Raw genomic sequence first — 19388 nt, 5'->3', positions numbered from 1 at the left:
CTCTTGTCATGTTGCAGGGCTTTATCAGTGCAGAGCAGCTGCTGAATTAAGACCATAACTTTCAAGTTAGAGTTCCTCAGGTAAGATGATACCTTGTCACTAAAGCTGGGAGCAGATGTAGAAGAAAGTACTGTTTAATATGATAAAATTCTCCCGGATATGTTTCAACAAACTTAAAAATTATTGGTTACAGAAAGACTAAAATGTTCCAGAGAATTCTTTTGGAGTAAGTAGTAGATCCCTCATTGTATTTTCCCTTCTCTAAAAACAGCTACATTTACAGCATTTTATGCTAAAAGTAAGAATGCAAATTGGATGAGGTTAATTTGATGTTGTCCAGTGTTTGTCTTGTGCGTAACTTAGTAAATGTGTGTGTAATGTAGAGTATGTTTTGTATAACATAAATAAAACGACGCAGGTTGTAGTGACACAGTATGTTTTCTTCTGAAGCAAATCCTGGTAGAGAGGTTCTTGCCCCTGCCCTTATGCCACAATTCTTGACTGTTCTTGTAGAATGGCTTGTGAGGGAGGCAGTGCTGTAGGACTGGGTCACTTTCTCATGACTTGTGAAATGTCAGGATTTAAACTCCTCAATATCTGTAAGCTGTTGTACTATTATGGTTAGAGAAGCAGGGAAAGTGGTTGTGGGTAAGTTGGGGCTGGGGAGAATTAAAGTGGTTTTGCTCCAAATAAAAACACTATTGGAAGATTCCTGTAGGCTATATGTTCTTTTCCTTTAAAACAGCTATGAAGAATATTCTTGGTTATAAGATGTTACTGACAGTTACTAGTGCTTCTTTTTTGTGGCAATGAAGTTCTCCATTTGATGGCATTTGCTTTACTACTCACTTCAGTGTCACTTTAACTATCGAATTAACTTTTCTGTCATGGTAATGATCATTGTGTTAGGGCAGTGACAAGTGATTTTGGGTATTTGCAATGCAGATTTAGGCCATTATTCTTTATAGGCTTTATCTTTGCTGTCCTGTCTTAAAAGGAACAAACTAGTAAAGAGGGCCCTGGAACTTTGCATGTTTTTCAGCACATGCTTAGGGAGAAGTGACTGAAGAATGTTGCAGTACATTGCTTTGTTGTTTTGATTTTTAACTTCTTGTTGCATTGTAAACATATTTTTGTGCTGTTAATGTTGCATCATAGATGCACAATTTGACACATGCAAAATAAACTTGTTTAAAACATGCTGTTCTCAACAAAAATGCTGTCCTTGAATGTGCTGTTGCTATGAGGTGTTCAGCTGCTTTGTTTCAGTGATTTTTGAAAGTACTTCTCATTTTTTAAAAATGCCTTTTTTAATCTGAATGATTCTTTATTCATTAAAGCCTAAAACAAATACAGAGTAATTATTTAAATCTTTGCTTCTTCCTAACTGAAAATAGTTGAACATGTGCCCTTCCCCTAAAATATAATTTAAGTAAGATCTTTTAACAGACAACATTTCTAGGAAACTTTAGAAATGCAGGTTACTGTAGGGTTAGAGATCATGCTAAACACAGAAATAATTGCTTGTGTTAAATAACTCTGACAGGGTTGGTTTTTTTTATTATGAGTCTGTCATGTAGAGGTGCTGAGGAAGGAGGAAGAGAATTGGTGAGTTATTTACTGTTGTCTTGCTTGGTTGAAAGTCTTTTGATTCTAAATCTGTAACTTTTCTCCCTTCTCTGTATCTTCAGCTGTCTGCCGATAGGTCACTATCAGATCATTTCATCTTCTGTCTGTCATACTTGGGCTTTTGCCAAGTCCTGTTACTTTACCTGCCAGCATCTTCGCAATCGGCTTTTCTTTCACACCTGAAGGACAGAAGAATTGGTTCCCTGTCCAATTCACAAGCAGAGTTCATTAGGTTTCTTTATTGTGCCTTTTTCCTCCAGTCAGTGTCATGCTGCTATATGACAAGCTTGCTTTGTTTATTTCTCTGATCATGTTGTGTCAATGGTGTTTGATCACCTATAGCTGCTCTTGAACCCACGTTTCCCAGTGAAAGTGAAGGTCAATTAACTGGGCTGTGGCTGTTAACTGTCTGTGGATTTGTTTCTTGCTACATTCTTTTACCTTCTTCACCTAAGAAACTTGTGTCACAGCAGTTTGCAACTCTCATTTACAAGAATCCATAGAATTTTGCACGTCATGTAAGATCAGTTCCTTAATTTTTCAGTGTGAATGATGCTTCAAATCAGTATATATTCAAGTACTATCAGGGTCTGAGAATTCTATTTTTAAACATGCTAAAGGTATTTCTCCAAGTGTTTTAATTACTTAGTTGTTAAATAATTAAAAATGACATCTTGGTATACATTATCATGGTGAAGGCTTATCTGCAATGAATCGATGCCTTTGGTGCAGGGTTGTGGTTGCTGAGGACAAATCTTTGGGAACTGCCATGAATGGGAGAGCATTGGAAATAGTAAGCCTAAGCTGGGTTCAGCAAGCAGTAAACATTGGTTTTGTTTTCTTTTCCCCTGTCATGTCTTTTCTCTTGGTTTTTCCAAATCTCTTGTACATTTAATTTTGCTTAAGAAAGAGTAATGTAACTTGGATGAACATGAAGAAGGGAAATGATAATTTAGACCAAATCTAATGACTCTCCTGTACAAGCACTTATGCTGCCTGCTGTGTGCATTCAGTGACCACCCTTTCCTTCATCATAAATGTGTTGAGGCTTCAGTGAATAAGCATTGGAACTTATGACCAGGTAGTGAAACGGTTAGAAAGGGAACTATTTTTTCAGTTAAAAACTAACAATCCACTGATATGTTAATTTAAGAATATCTAAAATTTCTAAAATTTAGTTCATGTCTCAGGTGGCAGACTTGAAATCTGTGATGCTATTTTTTGGAGCATTGAGATTTTTTAAAAAAATGTTAGCAAGTAATTTGAATAATTGCCTAAAGGAGTTGTTGAGAAACTTTTTTATTTTTAAAAAAGATTTGAGTATTTTTTTATGACTTGCCTATGTCAATGAAATGTTTTGAAGGAATTTCTACACCCTTGATCTTTTAAGAGGCAGGCCTTCAAGTAAATCAAGACAACTATCCCAGATAATAGGAAATGATAACAGAAAGAACCCAACCTAAATTTAAGAACATTTGTCACGTTTTATTGGTGTGTAAATTAAGACTGTGTTCTTAACTGGTTCTTTGTTGGCATCTACTTTCCCTTAATGTTAGACCAGGGTGTCAGTGTAATGTTAAAAACATACCCATACTTTCCCAGAAACTCCCAAAATTCAGTGCATCAAAATCCAAGTCCTTGATCATTCAAGAAAAAAAGAGGGCATTTTTTTATTATTATTATTTACATCAAAAATTTTTATATCTCCTAATAAATAATTTTAATTAAAAATGTTTAGTGTTCTTGCTTGATTGAAGATAGATTTTTATTTTTGTACGTGAATATAATGGCATGATATGATTTTTTCCTGGTGGTCTGAAGCTGCCTAGTAATCCATAGCAAAATGGAAATGATACTAGAAATATGGCCACAACCAGTCATTACTGCTGCTTGTAGGCATTTTAAAAAGAGGGAATCTCCTATGGTTTAGCTTCAGTATAACTCTAAATTTTTCTTTTAATGCTACTGTTTCTTTCATCCTGATGTAGTAGCAAGAGAGCACTAAAAGCTACTGGAAAGCCTAGAAATAAATGTATAATGTTCATGTTCTTTTGAGTGATTGTTTATATGAATGTTATCCCTCAGAGTTGTGTTTTTTAATGCTATGTAACACTTTAAGTAAATAATTTAATTAATTTTTAAATTAGGTTAATTTATTAATGTTTTGATTTTTAATTTAAATTACTAACATTTGGCAAAAAACTTAACTCTTTTAAAGCTTGAGATCAGAAACTGTGGACTTCTCCTGGACTGACTGACTTGTAAATTGCATTTTAAGACTTCAGAACCTGAATACTTCAATAGTGGACTTGAGCACATAATAGTTTTAAGTGCTAACACTATTGAAATACAGCTTCAGAAATTCTTCCTAATTTCTGCTAGTAGGACAGGTCTTTGTCATTTTTGTTCCAAGAGTCAGAGTTATATTTTGCTGATCTTCTGATTTTTCTCTATTTCTGTATAGTACTAGTGCCTGTCTTAATGAAACCACCTTTGTAATAACAAACTCTTCTTGTGGTCTGGCTGCTGGTCTTAACAGCACTGGCTTTTCTGAAAACTGCAGAGTGGTTGCATGGGATCTGTTCAGTAAAGTGTGAGATGTGCACCATCTGCCTCCTTTACAGATCTAAAGCTGTAAGTAGTTTTGCCTCAAGCCTTACTGTGAAGAAAGTTCTTTGTCTATCTGTCTGATCCAGCTAAGTTTTTCTTAAGCTCTGCAACATTTTTTCATTATTAGGGATGGTTGTTGCCAGTTCGTATTGAACTCTTTTTAGTTTTGACTTTCCATGTGATGTGTAAGTGAAGTTCAGCCTTCTCAAATGTTGAGAGATTGAGGAGTGCTCAGAGGTTGAAGTCTCCCTCATCTGCACGTGGATGTTAAAGTTCATTGGAAGATGAGGTTCTATGTTTTTGCATGCTGAAAACAACCTTAAAGTTACTTTCTTCTTTTGTGTACTCCTCAAAGTTTCTTCATTCAGCTGCTGATACAGATTTAGACGAAATCAACATAACCATTATGATAAATATGAGTACGTTACAGAGAACTTCTGTATAAATCTGTGTGCTGGAAGGCTGTGGTAGCAGGCCTTTCTCCTCCTCTGGAGAAGAAAATTGTTAATACCAACTTTGCAACATTGGCTTACAGTAGGAGAGGGCAATACAGCAGTGGTTAAAATGACTAAATTAGTTAACTGCAGACTTTCAGATCCATGAAAATGAATAGAAAACTCTTACATTTTATACCAAAATGGGTGGGTTGTTTTTGAAGGTGATTCTAATTAAATAGGGAAGGAATTCCACCTGAAAGTAAAAGTGAAATGTAAATTTGTATTTAACCGAAGCTTGAGGCTGTATACTAGTTTGTTGTGTTTAGCCTGGCTTATGATTCCCATGTTGTTTTGCCTCTGCAAGTTTTGAGTAGCATTTAAATGGTAATTGAATGTTTATTTTTATTACTGTTATTACTCCCATTATTTTTAGTTTCTGTCACTTTGGAATTTTCATGGGATTTTATATTGACTTTATATTATGTGGACTGTAAGATTAGCTTTGATGGACTCTTGTTTTCCTCAGTGTCTCTGTCGTTGTGTCTCTGAATGATAGACTCTCAAGTGATTCCTTCCAGTGAGCTGTATGCAACATCCCGTTTGGACACTGTTTGGATATTGTGAATCCAAATCTCAGTGACAGTAGATGGGCAGCTGAATGTTTGAGGCAGATAGCTCTTAAACTATCAGCAAAGCACAAGAAGTTTGCACGTATGAGCGGTATAAGAAACACTTGTTTACAAACACCTACTTGCAATTTCTTTAGCACAAAGAGCTTTGTATGTTTTGGGTCAGTGTCTGTTATTGGATCTTAGGGTGCTGATGTATCACTTCTTGTTCTAAGTGCTTTCTTTGTGTTCATGCTTTACAGTGAAATCTTCCTATGCTCCTTACTTAAATAAAATTCTATTAACTGAACCACTTCTTTCCCATCTTTTTTCTTCCTCTGCTCAAACAAAAAGACCCTGATTTTAAAAATGTCAGTTGATCAGGTGCTTAAAACCAACAATCTTGACGTTGCGTACAAATCAGGATGCGGTTCTGTTCCAGCCCATTCTCTGGAAAGATGCTAGCTGGTTTGCATGGGTCAGATGGAGACTGTCATTTGACACTGTCCTTCACTATATCCGTGTCTTTAAAAGTGAGAGGCATGGATTAGATGGATGGACTGTTTGATAGATAAGGCTGCGTGGTAGCCCTCAGGAGAGTTGTGGTCAAAAGCTCTATGTTCGAGTGTGGACTGTGACAAGTGGTGTTCCTCAGGGGTTGGCACTTGGACTGGTGTGGTTTAACATCTCTGTCATTGACATGGATAGTGGGATTGAGTGCACCCTCTGCCAGTCTGTGGAGAGCAAACTGTCCTGCATCAAAAGTGATGTGGCTGTCAGGGCAGGGGAGGTAATTCTGCTGCTCTGCTCTTCTCTGGTGAGGCCCACCTGGAGTGCTGCATCCAGCTCTGGGGCCCCCAACATAAGAATGGACTAACTAGTTGACCTTTAAGGTTTCTTCTAACCCAAACCATTCTATGATTTGTCACATCAGTAATTTTAATCTCCATGAATGAATCGTTAGTAATGTAAAGCTGTATGTGCTTTGCATCGTGCCTTAAGACCTCTGTATGATTTAAAAATATCACTGTTTTGCTGAAAACTTGTCTTCTGAAGTGAAGTATTCTGCAGTGGTTATGGAGAAAGTCATCTAAGCTGAACTATGTGGATGCTGAAGTAGTTGCACAGTAAATGGTTTTGGGATTTGCAAGAGCATTTTTTTAATACATAAACTCAGCCACAGGAGGAGTTTGAGTAGGTGTAATGGTTTGTAAAGTAAGCTTGTGTGCTGGATCATGTGGCAATGACACATCCCCTTTTCTGATATGGAAGCCAATGTTGGTGTAAATGTTGCTAGTATTTTATGGTTTGGTTACAAATGTGTTTGATCAACAGTCAGGATACCGTCAGTGAGGTAGGCAATTCTTTGAAACATAAGCACTTCAGTAGCGAATTTGTTGCTAAATAAAAGACAAAGTAAAAAAATAGGTTGTTTACTTGTTTCAGGTCCATAGATGCCTTTTCAGATTCTTCTTTCCTTGCTCTCTGACAGCCAACTGCCCAGTTTCCCAGGTTACATTCAACAGTGGTGTATTCCCATCTTCAAGTCCAGGGACTGCTCTGAGCTCTTTTCCTGTTTTCATGGTGTTATTTGTGGAAAAGAGGCAGACCAGAGAGAGTTTTCAAAACATGCTCCAATTATGTCAAGTTGTCATTGCCACAGCCTCTGCACAGAGTAACTCTTGAACTTGGCAGGCAGTGCTCCACTGTTAAGTACTTACTTTTCGGCTTCAGCCCTTTGAAGCTTGGAAGTTGTGATGATATAACTCTGTTTTATTTGAATTTACTCTATTTCAAGCTGTCAGTGTGTTTGTGTATTATCCTTTCCTTGTAAACCCTTTAATACCTGATTTGTTTGCAGTACAAACTGATTATTGGTCTTGAAACCCAATAGTCTCCTCAAGGAGAGTTTTCTCTGCAAATTTTAATTGGAAAGATTTTTCTATTGTACATTTAATAGTGAATTATTTTCTTGCAATATTTATTTTCTTACATTTTAAGATTTAGAAAATGTTTTTAGTTAGCATTTTATTAATAGTTAATTTTTTTAAATTGTTTTGTTTTTTTTGGTAGAGATGACATGAAATTGGAATGTTGTCCTCGCAGTGTAAGCTTCTATTATTGCCTTCTTTATGGGGTATACTTCTTTTGTGGACTTAACTGAGAATTTGATAGAGACATGTTTCAGACAGAATTAAGATCCTGGCAGCTGGTCATCTTGGGACTGACTGTGGCAGGAAAGAAAGGACTTTTTTGGAGTTTGGTACCTTGCAGTTGCTATGTTTCTCTATATTCAGCTGTGAGACTATGAAAAAAAATCTTACTGTTATCAACACAATAAAAATTACAACTAAGTCAATATTGATCTTACTTTTTAGGGCTTGATTGTTTTTCTTATTTTCCACCTAAAATTTGATGTTACTTCGATTGTATAATAAGCAAATTTGAAAAGCAGACTAAATCTATGGGGGGGGGGGTAGCTGAGAGGTTTGTTTTTTTTAATGAGGATGGAGCATTATTCAATAATTAAAATAAATGGCTGACAGCAGATTCAGCTTCTCCCACAGATTCTGCTGGGGATTCTGAGTGTGGAGAGCTTTCTTCAATTCCTATTTACTGACGAGAAAGATGACAATAATCAAAGACAGCACAACAGTCAGCAGATCTCATGATTGTTTGCTTAATGAGAGCATCCTGAATGCTCAAAATCTGTAGAATATTAGTAGTTTCTGTTTTCAGGGGGTTTTTTTTTGTAATTTGCTTGTCAGTGTAAGCATCTTATTTGATCATTGTATGTACTTTTATTGGAGCTAAGTTTTGTAAAAATAGAGAAGGTTCTTGGCCTTATCATAGGGCCCTGCAGTTGCACTTCCAAGCTGGAAGTTTATTCTTTTTGTTCTCTGCATGTTTATTCCACAAGGCACAAAAGGAAAGAGTGGGTGGCTACCTATAGTTTTAGAGTATATGCACCTATCTGCATGTAAAGAAATCACTATTTTAGACCTGTTCTGAGTGTTTCTCAGCTACTGTTTTTTGGCATCCCTTCAAGCCCCCTAGAGCCTTTAATCTCTTCACTTTTGTCATAATCAGCCTTGCTTATTCTCCTGTTTTTAAAGTATAATTGATTTGGAGATACTACTTAGTGATTCTTAATGAGCTTCTAAGAGTAAAAGTTTGATTTTTTTGGTTTCTATGCTTTGTTCACAGAATTGCTATACAACTAATCCGACTAATTTCTAGTGGTCAGGGAAAACTTTTTTCTCCTTACTATCCTCTGTTTTTAGTGCCAACGTATTAGTGGATTGATTTGTTTGTTTTCTTTTGGGTACAGTTTTGCTCAGTAAGTAAACTTATGAACTGCTGCAAATGCCTCCTGGCTTTGGTTTAAAACGTTGGATCGAAATGAGTTTCCTCTAACTGAAACTGCTGTAGTATTCAGTTCAAAATGAAGTAAAAGAACAGGATATGTCTAATGTGTAGGGACACAAGACATTGAAAGTAGAGGTAAATGGAGTGTATGCTTCTTCTGGGACTTAACAGATACAGAAATATTTTTTAAAAACAATATTTTTTAAAAAGGAATTGTTTCCCTTAAAATCTTCTGTAGTAAGAGAACATTCCTTTTGCAGTTCTATGTCATACTTTGTCTTCAGACCAAAAAGGAATGTGATCTGAGGGGTGATTTTCCTTTCTGAATTCAAGTCTGTTTTATATAGGGTAATTAATTCTGGACATAGATAGTAGATAAGAAAAAAAGACAAGAAAATCTCATGATTATTAGGTGCAGTTGGGAGCACGCTGTAAACAGTCAGGAAAGTCTCTGCAGAAGTTAGCCCAGTCCTGGGCACAGCTGTGTTTTGTTGGTGGTATGTCAAGAAAACTCACTGGTGCAACTTCAGGACAATCTTACAGGAGTTCCATAATCTGATTTTCATGTTTTGGGTTAGATATTAATGGTGCTCAAATGATTTTTTTTTTCTTAAAGTATAATTTTGTAAATAAATCCTTATTTAAAGACAGCAGTTAATGAAGCAACCCATCATTTAAAGGCAGTTATTTGTGGTTTATATAATCTTTCAATGCAAGTAATTAGTTAATATTTTCCATTTGTTTTCCACAGTTTTCTGTTATTCATTAATGTCCTCTTCAGAACTTCAAAAAAATAGAATTATTAAAGTTTAAAAAACCTCAGTAAAACAGCAAGGAAAAATGGCTGCTTCTGACATTTTACATGCATTTGCATTTATATTTTATTTTGAAAAGTGTAAAAAGATTCAGAGTGTTTTGATATAGAAACTTTTTTGCCTCAGTCTGCCTCAGCATAAGAATTCAGATTCAGTGGGAATTTCTTTACAAAAGGATTTTTTTTCTTTGCTAACACAAGACAAAGAGATCTGGAAACTAAAGTACTGAGTGATGATGCTTCAACATTACATTTCCAACTTGGTTTTGTATATTTTTCAATAATTACTTGTATAGCTTCTTAGAAATATGAAGTATATTTTGTTTGTTGTGTATAGTAATACTAATGTCTTACTGACTGTATTCTCAGGATTTATCAAAGTTGTGCATGAAGTTGAGTTTTACTAGGGTGTAGATCTTTGCCAGTGGTTTCAGAAAAGCATTTGTAACTGCAGGGAGAGTCTTGTTCAACTTTCTCTCACTTAAGCATGGTTTGATCTCCAGACCCCAGATTTAATTTTAGTATCACAGAAGGGTTTGGGCTAAAGGGGCCTTTAAAGATGATGTAGTCCAACCCCTGCCATGGGCGGTATGATGAGGGTAAGAGTGTTAGAGATCTGTGCAAGGCAGATGATTTCTCACAATTTTATGAATATGTTAACACATTTCACAGACTCTTGCACTACAGAAGAGAAACAATCCCTTCATTTTTATATACTTTTTTGTTTATAGAAAATGGAATAATCAAAACAGACAAGGTATTTGAAGTAATGCTGGCTACAGACCGTTGCCACTATGCAAAATACAACCCTTACATGGACTCTCCACAGTCTATAGGTAAGAGCATCTTGCAAAAGTGATTGAGATCGTTTTCATTTGTGTAATTTTGACTGCTTTTGTCATTTATGTGTTAGGAATGTGAAAATAATTTTTGTAATTTGGAAGGTTATTTAGTTCTTCATCAATTTATTGCATACCTTTTGACTAAGCTTCAATTTCTTGTGGAATGCAGTTGGCATATTTGGATATGAGAGATGTTTTTCAGCCAATATTAATATGTGTAAATATGTAGTTATTTTTCAAACCACAGCAACTTGTGGTGGTACAGCTGATATAAATACTTAAAAAAAATTTGCATCCAGTTTATGGTAGAAACATTCCCTATCTTTACAGAAATTATTCAGTTGGGACTGATGCAAAATTTGGTAAACCATTACGTGAAATCTTGAAAAATAGGCTTTGAATGGGCAGATCTACTGATAGGACAGTTGTTTTCCATCCTGGTTCCAGCTTTATCTTTCCAAGATAAGAGAGAGAGCTATGTAGATGTACTAATTTCTTTTTTCTTCTTCCTGCCTTTAATATTACATGGTGAGTGAAGTTTATTAGGATTTTGTTAGTTCTATAGGAAAATTAAAAAATATTTTAAGATACATAAGCCTTTGAGTATGTATCTTTACAAAAACAAATATAGTGAGTGTTCCTCCCATTCTTACAGGTGTTTGTCCTCATTTGCTGTTTGCAGAATACTTGAGATTGTTCTCCAGATGTTCTATGGTTGCCACTACATGAAACTCAAACTAACAAATCCAGATTTTTACATAGGGACTGAGTGAAAAAGAAGTTATATTCTTCTGGGAGACATTAGTCTTCTGAATTCAACCTACTTGCTTAGTATGTGATATTCATTCAATGTGTAGTGACAAAATGGAGATTGTAGCTGAGATCAAGGATAAAATTCTTTTTTTTCCTGTTGACACTGCTTAGCTTTCAGCTGATGTACTGGAACTCACTTCTGATGTAGAGTACCTGTGTAACTGCTGGGCTGTGGATGTTGTACCCTGAATAAGGGTGACAGTAAAGGTGTTGCACTTTACAGTCAAGGTAGTAAAGATTCTAAGGTTGCTATCTGAACACCAATGAACATCTTCCATTTTCTTGTTTTACAGGTTTCCAAGCAACAATCAGTGCTCCACATATGGTAAGTTTTAAACCTGGGTGATTAGTATAGTGATTTTATAAACATCCAGGTGCTTTTGAAATAAAATATTTACCTTAGTAAATTTAATGAGCAGTTGATTGCAGTGACACTTCTGTGAACTGCATACTGGGAGGAAGTAGAAAAGATTGATCAAGATTTTTCCTGCAGATGTACAGTAATAGTATGAGGGGTAGTGGGCAAAAAAATGCAACATAGGAAAATCTGATTAGTTTCTAGAGTTTAAAAAAAAAATGAGGGTAGTTAACCACTGAAACAGGCTTTGCAGCTTGTGGAAATTCTGTTCTTTGATATACAAAGAAGCTCACTGAACAAGGTTCTGAGCAGCCTAATTTAAAATGCCCCTGTATTGAAAGAGGACTGGACCAGAAGATTTCCAGAACTCTTTTCATTGTAAATTACTCTGTAGTTTATAAAATCATAAGAATTCAGGAATGAATGACAGTGATTCTTATAGTATGGTACTGCTGTAATGCCTTTAAATCTTTAGACAAGAAAACTGGTACATTGTACTGAGTTGCAGGCTTTTTTGCCAAGTGGTTTGAGACCAGGGTGAGCGTTCCAGTTGGGATTTCAGTGCATATATCTAACCCACCTATCATTTTTCTGTGTATCTTTATTTGAGATAAAAGGTGAATAGAAGCATGTATTTTGTCTTTATGATGTTTGGAAAGTGTGTAAAAATAGTAAAAGTCTGCTTCTCACTAAAAACTGTGTAGTTGGCTTAGAATTTACCTAGTTATCAATACAAAAAAATCAGGAATTTTGTATAGAGATGTTAATGAAATTATTCAAGAAAAGACAGAAAAAAGTACTGTTGCTAAGGGGAAAAACAAGTAGTAATTATGCTTCAAAATTTTAAGTCCCTTAAGTCATTATTTTTCCTTTGCTTAGCAGTAGTAATGTATGAAGTGTTAGAGCAAAAAGGTAATTTATCCTGTAAGCAAATATTAACAAGGAATGTTCTAACACAGAGTATTCTAATTATTTGTGTTTTCTGGGTGGGATGGATTAAGCTGAAAGAGTGTGGTAATGGCTGTCTTTGAAACATTAAAGAACAAATTGTTTTTTTAGTGTGCAGCCTAAGCTTAGTTTGTGTACTGGTCCACCACGTAGCAAAGCAAAAGTTGTCGAGTGTATCTACAGACTACTGCATTTCATACATGAACCTGCCTATCTGCCTTTGTAAGAGACAGCTTCTTTTTCCTTTTCTTTGGTTCAGCAAGTGTGCAAGTAATAGAGGAGGTAGTTTTAATAGCCATTTTTATTGATGCTCTAGAGCTGCCTTCTTCCTAGCTAGCTTTTGTACCAGCTTGTTCCAATGCATATGGCATAATGATGATAAACTAAATTCTTTATTGGCCATATACTGCCAGAATAGTAAGAGTCACCAGACCTGAGGAGAAATAAACTGATTTATAGTGTCTTTCCCAATAAATAAATAGTGTCTGTGCTAGAAGCTTGAGTGGTCAGTCAGGGCTTTGTATGTGGATGCTAACAAAAAAAATACAAAAAAAATTTGTTGAAGCTAATGAAATAACAATGATTATATCATGTAGTTAACTCCTTCCCCCCATTTTTCGTAACAGAAATTATTCTGAAATTTCTCACACAAATGCTCAGGGCATTTCCCAAAATCTCGTTAGAAATTAACATACATTGAGTGAAACAAACACTTAAAATAATTTGAAATTTTCTCTCTGTCATCTCTTAGCATGCATATGCACTTGAGCTTCTGTCTGAGCAGTTACATGAAGGAGCCAAAGCACTTGATGTAGGATCTGGAAGTGGAATTCTTACAGCATGCTTTTCACGAATGGTGAGTTATTTAGTTTAATCACTTGATCATCAGAACTACTTGAACTCAAGTGTAACTCTGAATTACAGGGCAAAAAAAATCATGCTTCCTATTGGACTGAAGTATATTACACAGAAAATAACTTACTTTCCTGGGTGTGATTGGTACCCATTTGTTATGATAGCTGATAGCAGATGTTCAAGTTAAATGGTCCAGTAAATTGTGTAGTAGTGAAGAAATTACCTAATGAGAATGTTTAGGGTTTTTTGATTGTTGTGGGATTTTTTAATGATTGAATTGTAGCTGTTGCTTTATATCTTGAAGGAAGATGATGTTTGTCTTGAAGAGTTCCATTTTTGTTATCTTGTGTGGCCATGAATGTTCTCATTGTGATAAATTGTCATGGATTCCTGTTATGATGAGGGCTTAGTGAAGGGTTAAAGAATCCTATTTCCACATGAAAAAATCTTATGTATATATATAGTCTTTGAATTTAATTGCTTTCTTTTCATGTTATATTGCACAAGCATTACTATAAATGTCCATTTAACCTTTTAGAAGTTAGAGATCCGTCTGAGTTTTACATCTTTGCCAACTGACCTAATCTCAGTTGTGTTATTCAGCCTGTACCTAAGGAATTTTCTGTGCCCTATCTTACATGGGGGGGGAAAGATGAAAAAATTTGGGGTTTAGTGGCTGTAGCTATTGTATTGTTAGACTGATTCATGAAGAGTAATACAATCAGTTCTTCTTTCTCTGTTCTAGGGCTTTATAATTGCTTTATGATTACTAGGGACCTTCATTAAACTGCCAGCTAGATTTTTTGTTTTGTCTTTCTGCAAAGTTAATTTGAAATGTGTTGATACATATGATAATTTCTCATTTAGGTTTCTTTGCTACTTAGTTTTCTGTTTTCAAGCACCAATCTGAGTCTCCAATCCCTTCTGTTTCCATGTTAAGAATTAGCTCGGAATGTTTAGGACTGGGCAATGCATTTGCAAAAGTATTTAGGTTTCTAAATGTTAGCTGCAAAATTAAAAAAAAAAAAAAAAAAAAAAGTAGTTGAAATAAGTTAACCAAACTGCAGTTTAGAGGAAATTTTAAATGGCACTTAATTCAACAACTGCTTATTATTTTTGGTCTGTCAAGTCAGCAATCAATTTCTAGCATAGGAATGCCAATCCTACAAGCATTAAAACTTTTGTCCAGGCTATATGTATGTTTCACTGAAGTTATGAATGCATAAAGGAACAGGCATTTGCACCAGGGCGTGCTAAATTGTGGTTGTGCACTTTTTCTACTGAAACAGCTGTGGAGAAGTCAGAATCAGCACAAGAAGGAAATCCCTTTCCAAATTTCCAGTAGTTAATCCCTCTATCTTTTTATTGCCATATGAATGTCATGTGCCTCTTATGAATCCTCCTTGGTTGTTTGCATTGGAATGGCTTAGAGACCTGTGTCGTGGAAAACGGAGTAAATGCTTTAATTCTGCTTGATAGCATTGCAACAGTAATAAAAACTTGAAAGAAGTATATTATGGGAATTAATGGTAGAGTGTTTTGCCACTAAAATTCAGTTGGGGAGGTGCTGTTTATGACTATGCTGATATTGCTTCTCAGTCTACTTGAGATCTAGAATCAGTAGCTCACATTTGTGGCACAAGTGCCTGGGTGCACATAGATAACAACTTTACTCTTATGATGATAATCTCATTTGTGGTACCTCTGGGAAAGCTTTATCTTTACTTAGACTAGTAAAGTATCTTTAGGATTGTTGTTTGGATTTTCATGTTAAACTTCTGTGATCAACTTATCTACATATCTTGCAAAATTAAGTTTATTTACTTCTGAGGGTTGCTGACAAATTAAATGAATTACAGTTATCATCCTGTCAGTACTGGATTTATGAAAAGAGTGGGGTATACTTTTATTCCTAACATGGAGATCCCAGAAATTGTGCCATCCTTCTGTTGTCTCAATGGCATGTACTTCACAGTTCCAGGGTAATAGGCAGAGGTAGTTGATGAGGACTCAGAAATAGCATAACGGGCTGTCACATGCAGCAGGAGGTTCTTTTACTTTATCAGACTATTTCATGCTCTGACCATTTTGCTAAATTTTCATTTCTGTGATATTACTGTTTGGAATATACTGGGTCTTTTGCCAGCTTATAGTACAACTGACTGCCAGGCATTCCTCTGAACAGCAATCCATGGCTGTCACAATGAGAACTCGCTCTGTGCCTTGCCCTGTTTCACAGGCTGGATGGTGGTCTTCCACTCAAACCCAACACTGCTCTTTTTATGTTTTTAACATAGGACTTGTTCATAATAAAACAAACAAACAAAAAATTCCCCGGAATAACCAGTTACTAATTTTCCATGCCTTAACAATATTAAAATGTAAGATACAGAAACATAAACAATGTGTTCAGATGTGCCCGAAGACAGTTGTTAGGCAGCATGGGCTGCTGCTAGGACATACTCTTCTATTGTGTTCTTTGAGCAGGATCCTGTTATAAGTGATCATATTTTTGAAGATTTGGATTGGTTTTGATTTTTTTTCCTGGACTAAAGACAAAATTCTGGAAGAAATACCTGTAGTGGAGAAATTTTTGTTAGTAGACCTTTTTTTCCCCCCTCTACGAATAGAGAGATTTTGTGATCTTAATTTTGAGTTAAGAGCTCTCAGAAGTTCCACTCTTCCTGTGGAGGAGAGCTGTAAATCTGAAAGTAGATTCATGAATGCAAGGGTGAGTGAATGGTAATTTGTCCCTGGTAATTGCAGCATTTGCTTCTGAAAGAATAGGACTCTTGAGATGATTTTGAATAAAAATCATGATTTAATCCTTGAAGTAATGTCTTCTCTAGAAAAACCTTATTCCTTGGTAAATTTTGTTCAGTGTGAAAGGAGATCAGTTCTAGTCTTTGTCCTTGATGTTGTTACTTTTTATTGCAGGTAATGAAAACAAACATGATCAAATTTAATTTCTAAAAATTCCAAGAAGAAATCTCCACTAACAATATAACACAACTGAATCCCATCTGAAAAACATCACTCTAACAAGTATTTATAAAACTGTGCAGACACACTTTAATCATCAGGTGCTTCCAGCAGTCAGAATTTGTCATGTCTAATGGTAGTTTTAATAACATTGGGAAAATATATTTCCACTTCGCTGTTTTTGTTTTAGAGAAATGAGGTCAGGAAGTATAAGTACTCATTCTGTAAATAAAACTAGCAGAAATTGTTCAACTGTATATTTTTATTCCAGGTTGGTCCCAAAGGACAAGTTGTAGGAATTGATCATATCAAAGAACTAGTAGATGACTCAATAAATAATGTCAAAAAAGACGATCCCACATTGCTGTCTTCAGGAAGAGTGAAACTGATTGGTGAGCATCAGACTGATATACTTACTAATTAAACTGATATTCTTTCTAGCAACTGGTTGAAAATGACTGAATTGGAGGTTATTAAAAGTTTGAATTTAAGAAGTTAAACCCAAGAAAGAGAAGCCAAATGAAAACTTTAAAATCTAAATTGTCTTTAGGGCTCTGAAAACCAGTATCTTCCCCCAGTTTTCAGAATATGACTTCTGGTGATCACAACTATGTTATCATTCTTCTAGAAAAGGTTAACAGGGAAGCGTTTTTTTGGTGAAAATACATGCTGAGAGTCTGTCATGTTATATTTGCTATTTAAAATTGGGGTTGAATTCACAACTGTTCTTGAATAAATACCCTGTTGTCTAAATTTGGGTGTTTTAACAAAGCCTTCACACTTCTGATAAAGTAGTTGAGAAAGCTGCATGTGAAGATTCAAGTGGAAAAATTGGCAGTATGCACAACTGAAGTTTATTTCACTTGTTTTTAAAATTGATGGTAGTTGTATGTTAGGGAAGTGATTGACACCAAAGTACTTTAATGCAGTTACAGTTACTGAGAGGGAATAATGCCCAAACAATGCAAGGACAGCGAATTATTTAAAATAATGGTTTTTTATGTAAAAAAACAAATTGGGGGGGACTTTTTGTTTGGTTTTTCTTTCTTTGTTTGGGATTTTTTGTTTGGTTATTGTCTGTTTTTCTTAGAAGATGCAGATCTGGCAGGAGGAAAGTGTCATTCTATTCATTAAGTTTAAAAAAGAAGTTGATGCTGGATGCTTTCTGAGGCTTCTTACAAGAGCACTTGGAAAAATTATTATTGTGTGATATTTGGCTTTTAGTTTAATTACTATTTTGATTTTTGGTGGTTTTTTGTAAATGAGAGACTTTACCAAATGTTTTTAAAATAAGTTTATCAATATGTACACATGTATAAAATGCAATGTATCTCGCTGAGAATACTTATGTCTCAAAGCTTCTTGGAAAAGAAGTTACACTTCTAGGGCTGTAGAGGAGGAATGAGGGAATAATTTCCATTGTTGCTGTACAAAAGCAGTTTTGACTTACACTTCTGGTTGTTCCTGAAACAAACTCTCGTGCTCTTGGGAGTCTAGAATTCTAAGTAACCATCATTATCTATATTATTTTTGACTATGTAGCAGAGTGACTAAGAGACTTGTGAATAGTTATGTTGTGAGGTACATTTTAAAAAAGTACAGATGGACAAGTGAAACTTAGGTGGAGAAGAATGGTTCAGCTGTGCTGGATTTCTGGGAGCTCTTTGATGTGGAGCAAGGATCCAGACAGCTGTTTATTTAAAACAAAAAGACAGCAACAGAAAACCCCACCCAAACCCCCCCATCCCAAACACACCAAAAAAAAATTGTGAAAACCAGTTGATTGATGATGGGAGTTCTATGAAATAAGACCAGGTGTGTCAGTTGCTGAGTTTTCACAGTGTGCTTCAGTCATTCTACTCTGCTTTGTCATATCTCACATATACCATAAGTGCATTTCAGGAACACCAAAGTTATTTTTGGGATGTCTCAGCAGAACTGCACTGAGAAGTTGGGAATAGGTATACTTGGATTAACATGTCTTTGTTAGTTTGTGGGTCTTTTTTTTTTTTTTTTTTTTGTCTTTTTTCTTTTTTTGATAGCTTGATTTTTATTTTGTTTCTTCTTAATATCAGGAGGAAGGCTTTGAAGTGAATCTCTCGAGGGCTTCTACTTACCACTCTTTGGTTCATATGAGAGTACTCCTGGAAAGCACAAAATTTGATTCTTTTGGATGTAACTAGACAAGATTATGTGTTCCAAGAAGCAACCAAATATGTTTGATATGTGGATATTAAGACAATAAGACTTAGCTCTAGACTGCAGCGATTATCCCAAAATGCGTGTGTTGCATGGATGCCAGGTTCTCAGCAAAAGCTTTTGCTGTACAGATCTGCTTCTATTGTACCGCACTATTTGCTGATGCAGCCATAGCCAGCAGGGATGAGGGATTCTAAATGACTGAGGGAAGTAATTTTCTTCCGTTTCTGTGCTCATACTACAGCTCTGTATGAAACAGGTCTGCATAGAGGCACTGAAGGCTTGAGTACAGTGATCAGCAGGTCAGGTCTAGATTTATAAACAAGTTACAGAACCCTTTTATATCAAAAGTCCTGACATTTTTTCTCCATCACCAACTGCCACCCACCACCACAATTATTTCACTAACAGGCTGCATGTAACTGGAGATGTGAGTAGGATAGGTGACATTATTCAGGATGTAAACACAAGCTGAAAATTTGGGTTGCTCTTTCCCCTTGGACGTTGAATAATATAATAATTTGAATGACATTGAATATATGAATGCCAACTTAACTATGTTTTAAGTCTTCTGTATATCTAAAAGTGTGTTGCCATTGTGGGTGGATACATTTCTTCTGTAGCCAGAAGAGTTTTTGTGGATTTTAAAAGGGAAGAGCCATGCTGTGCCTGATACATATAAAGGAGCGTGATTTCCCCCCCCCCCCCTTTGGTTGGATGTGTGCTGTTTTTGAAGATGTTAGCTATTGATTCTAAGTGCAAAGGGGTTAGTTGTTTTTGGGTCTGTTTTACTGCTGTCAGTAAAGTGATAAGATGTGCAGAAGTCACATTCAGACTTCTCTGGAGAGTGCACTAGGGACATGTATGTCTCAGAATACATGTGTTCTTCTTCAGAAGTGACAGCAGTTTCTTTCACAGCTGCTT

At 35.6% G+C, this 19388-nt stretch overlaps 1 protein-coding gene across 2 annotated transcripts in view; it reads left to right on the top strand.

Annotated features, from left to right (window-relative positions):
* Positions 1–19388, top strand: part of PCMT1 (protein-L-isoaspartate (D-aspartate) O-methyltransferase) — a 36024-nt gene that overhangs the window by 2169 nt on the left and 14467 nt on the right. For both annotated transcript variants that reach the window (XM_066179100.1, XM_066179101.1), the window contains exons 2-5: positions 10199–10303; positions 11416–11447; positions 13180–13284; positions 16537–16657. In XM_066179100.1, coding sequence (XP_066035197.1) covers positions 10199–10303; positions 11416–11447; positions 13180–13284; positions 16537–16657 — 363 coding nt within the window. The remainder of the gene's footprint in view (positions 1–10198; positions 10304–11415; positions 11448–13179; positions 13285–16536; positions 16658–19388) is intronic.

Source organism: Chamaea fasciata, unplaced genomic scaffold, assembly GCF_029207755.1.
Source record: "Chamaea fasciata isolate MVZ Bird 193981 ecotype frontalis unplaced genomic scaffold, bChaFas1.0.hap1 SCAF_3, whole genome shotgun sequence".
Lineage (NCBI taxonomy): Eukaryota > Metazoa > Chordata > Aves > Passeriformes > Sylviidae > Chamaea > Chamaea fasciata.
This window is presented reverse-complemented; position numbering and strand designations above follow the sequence as displayed.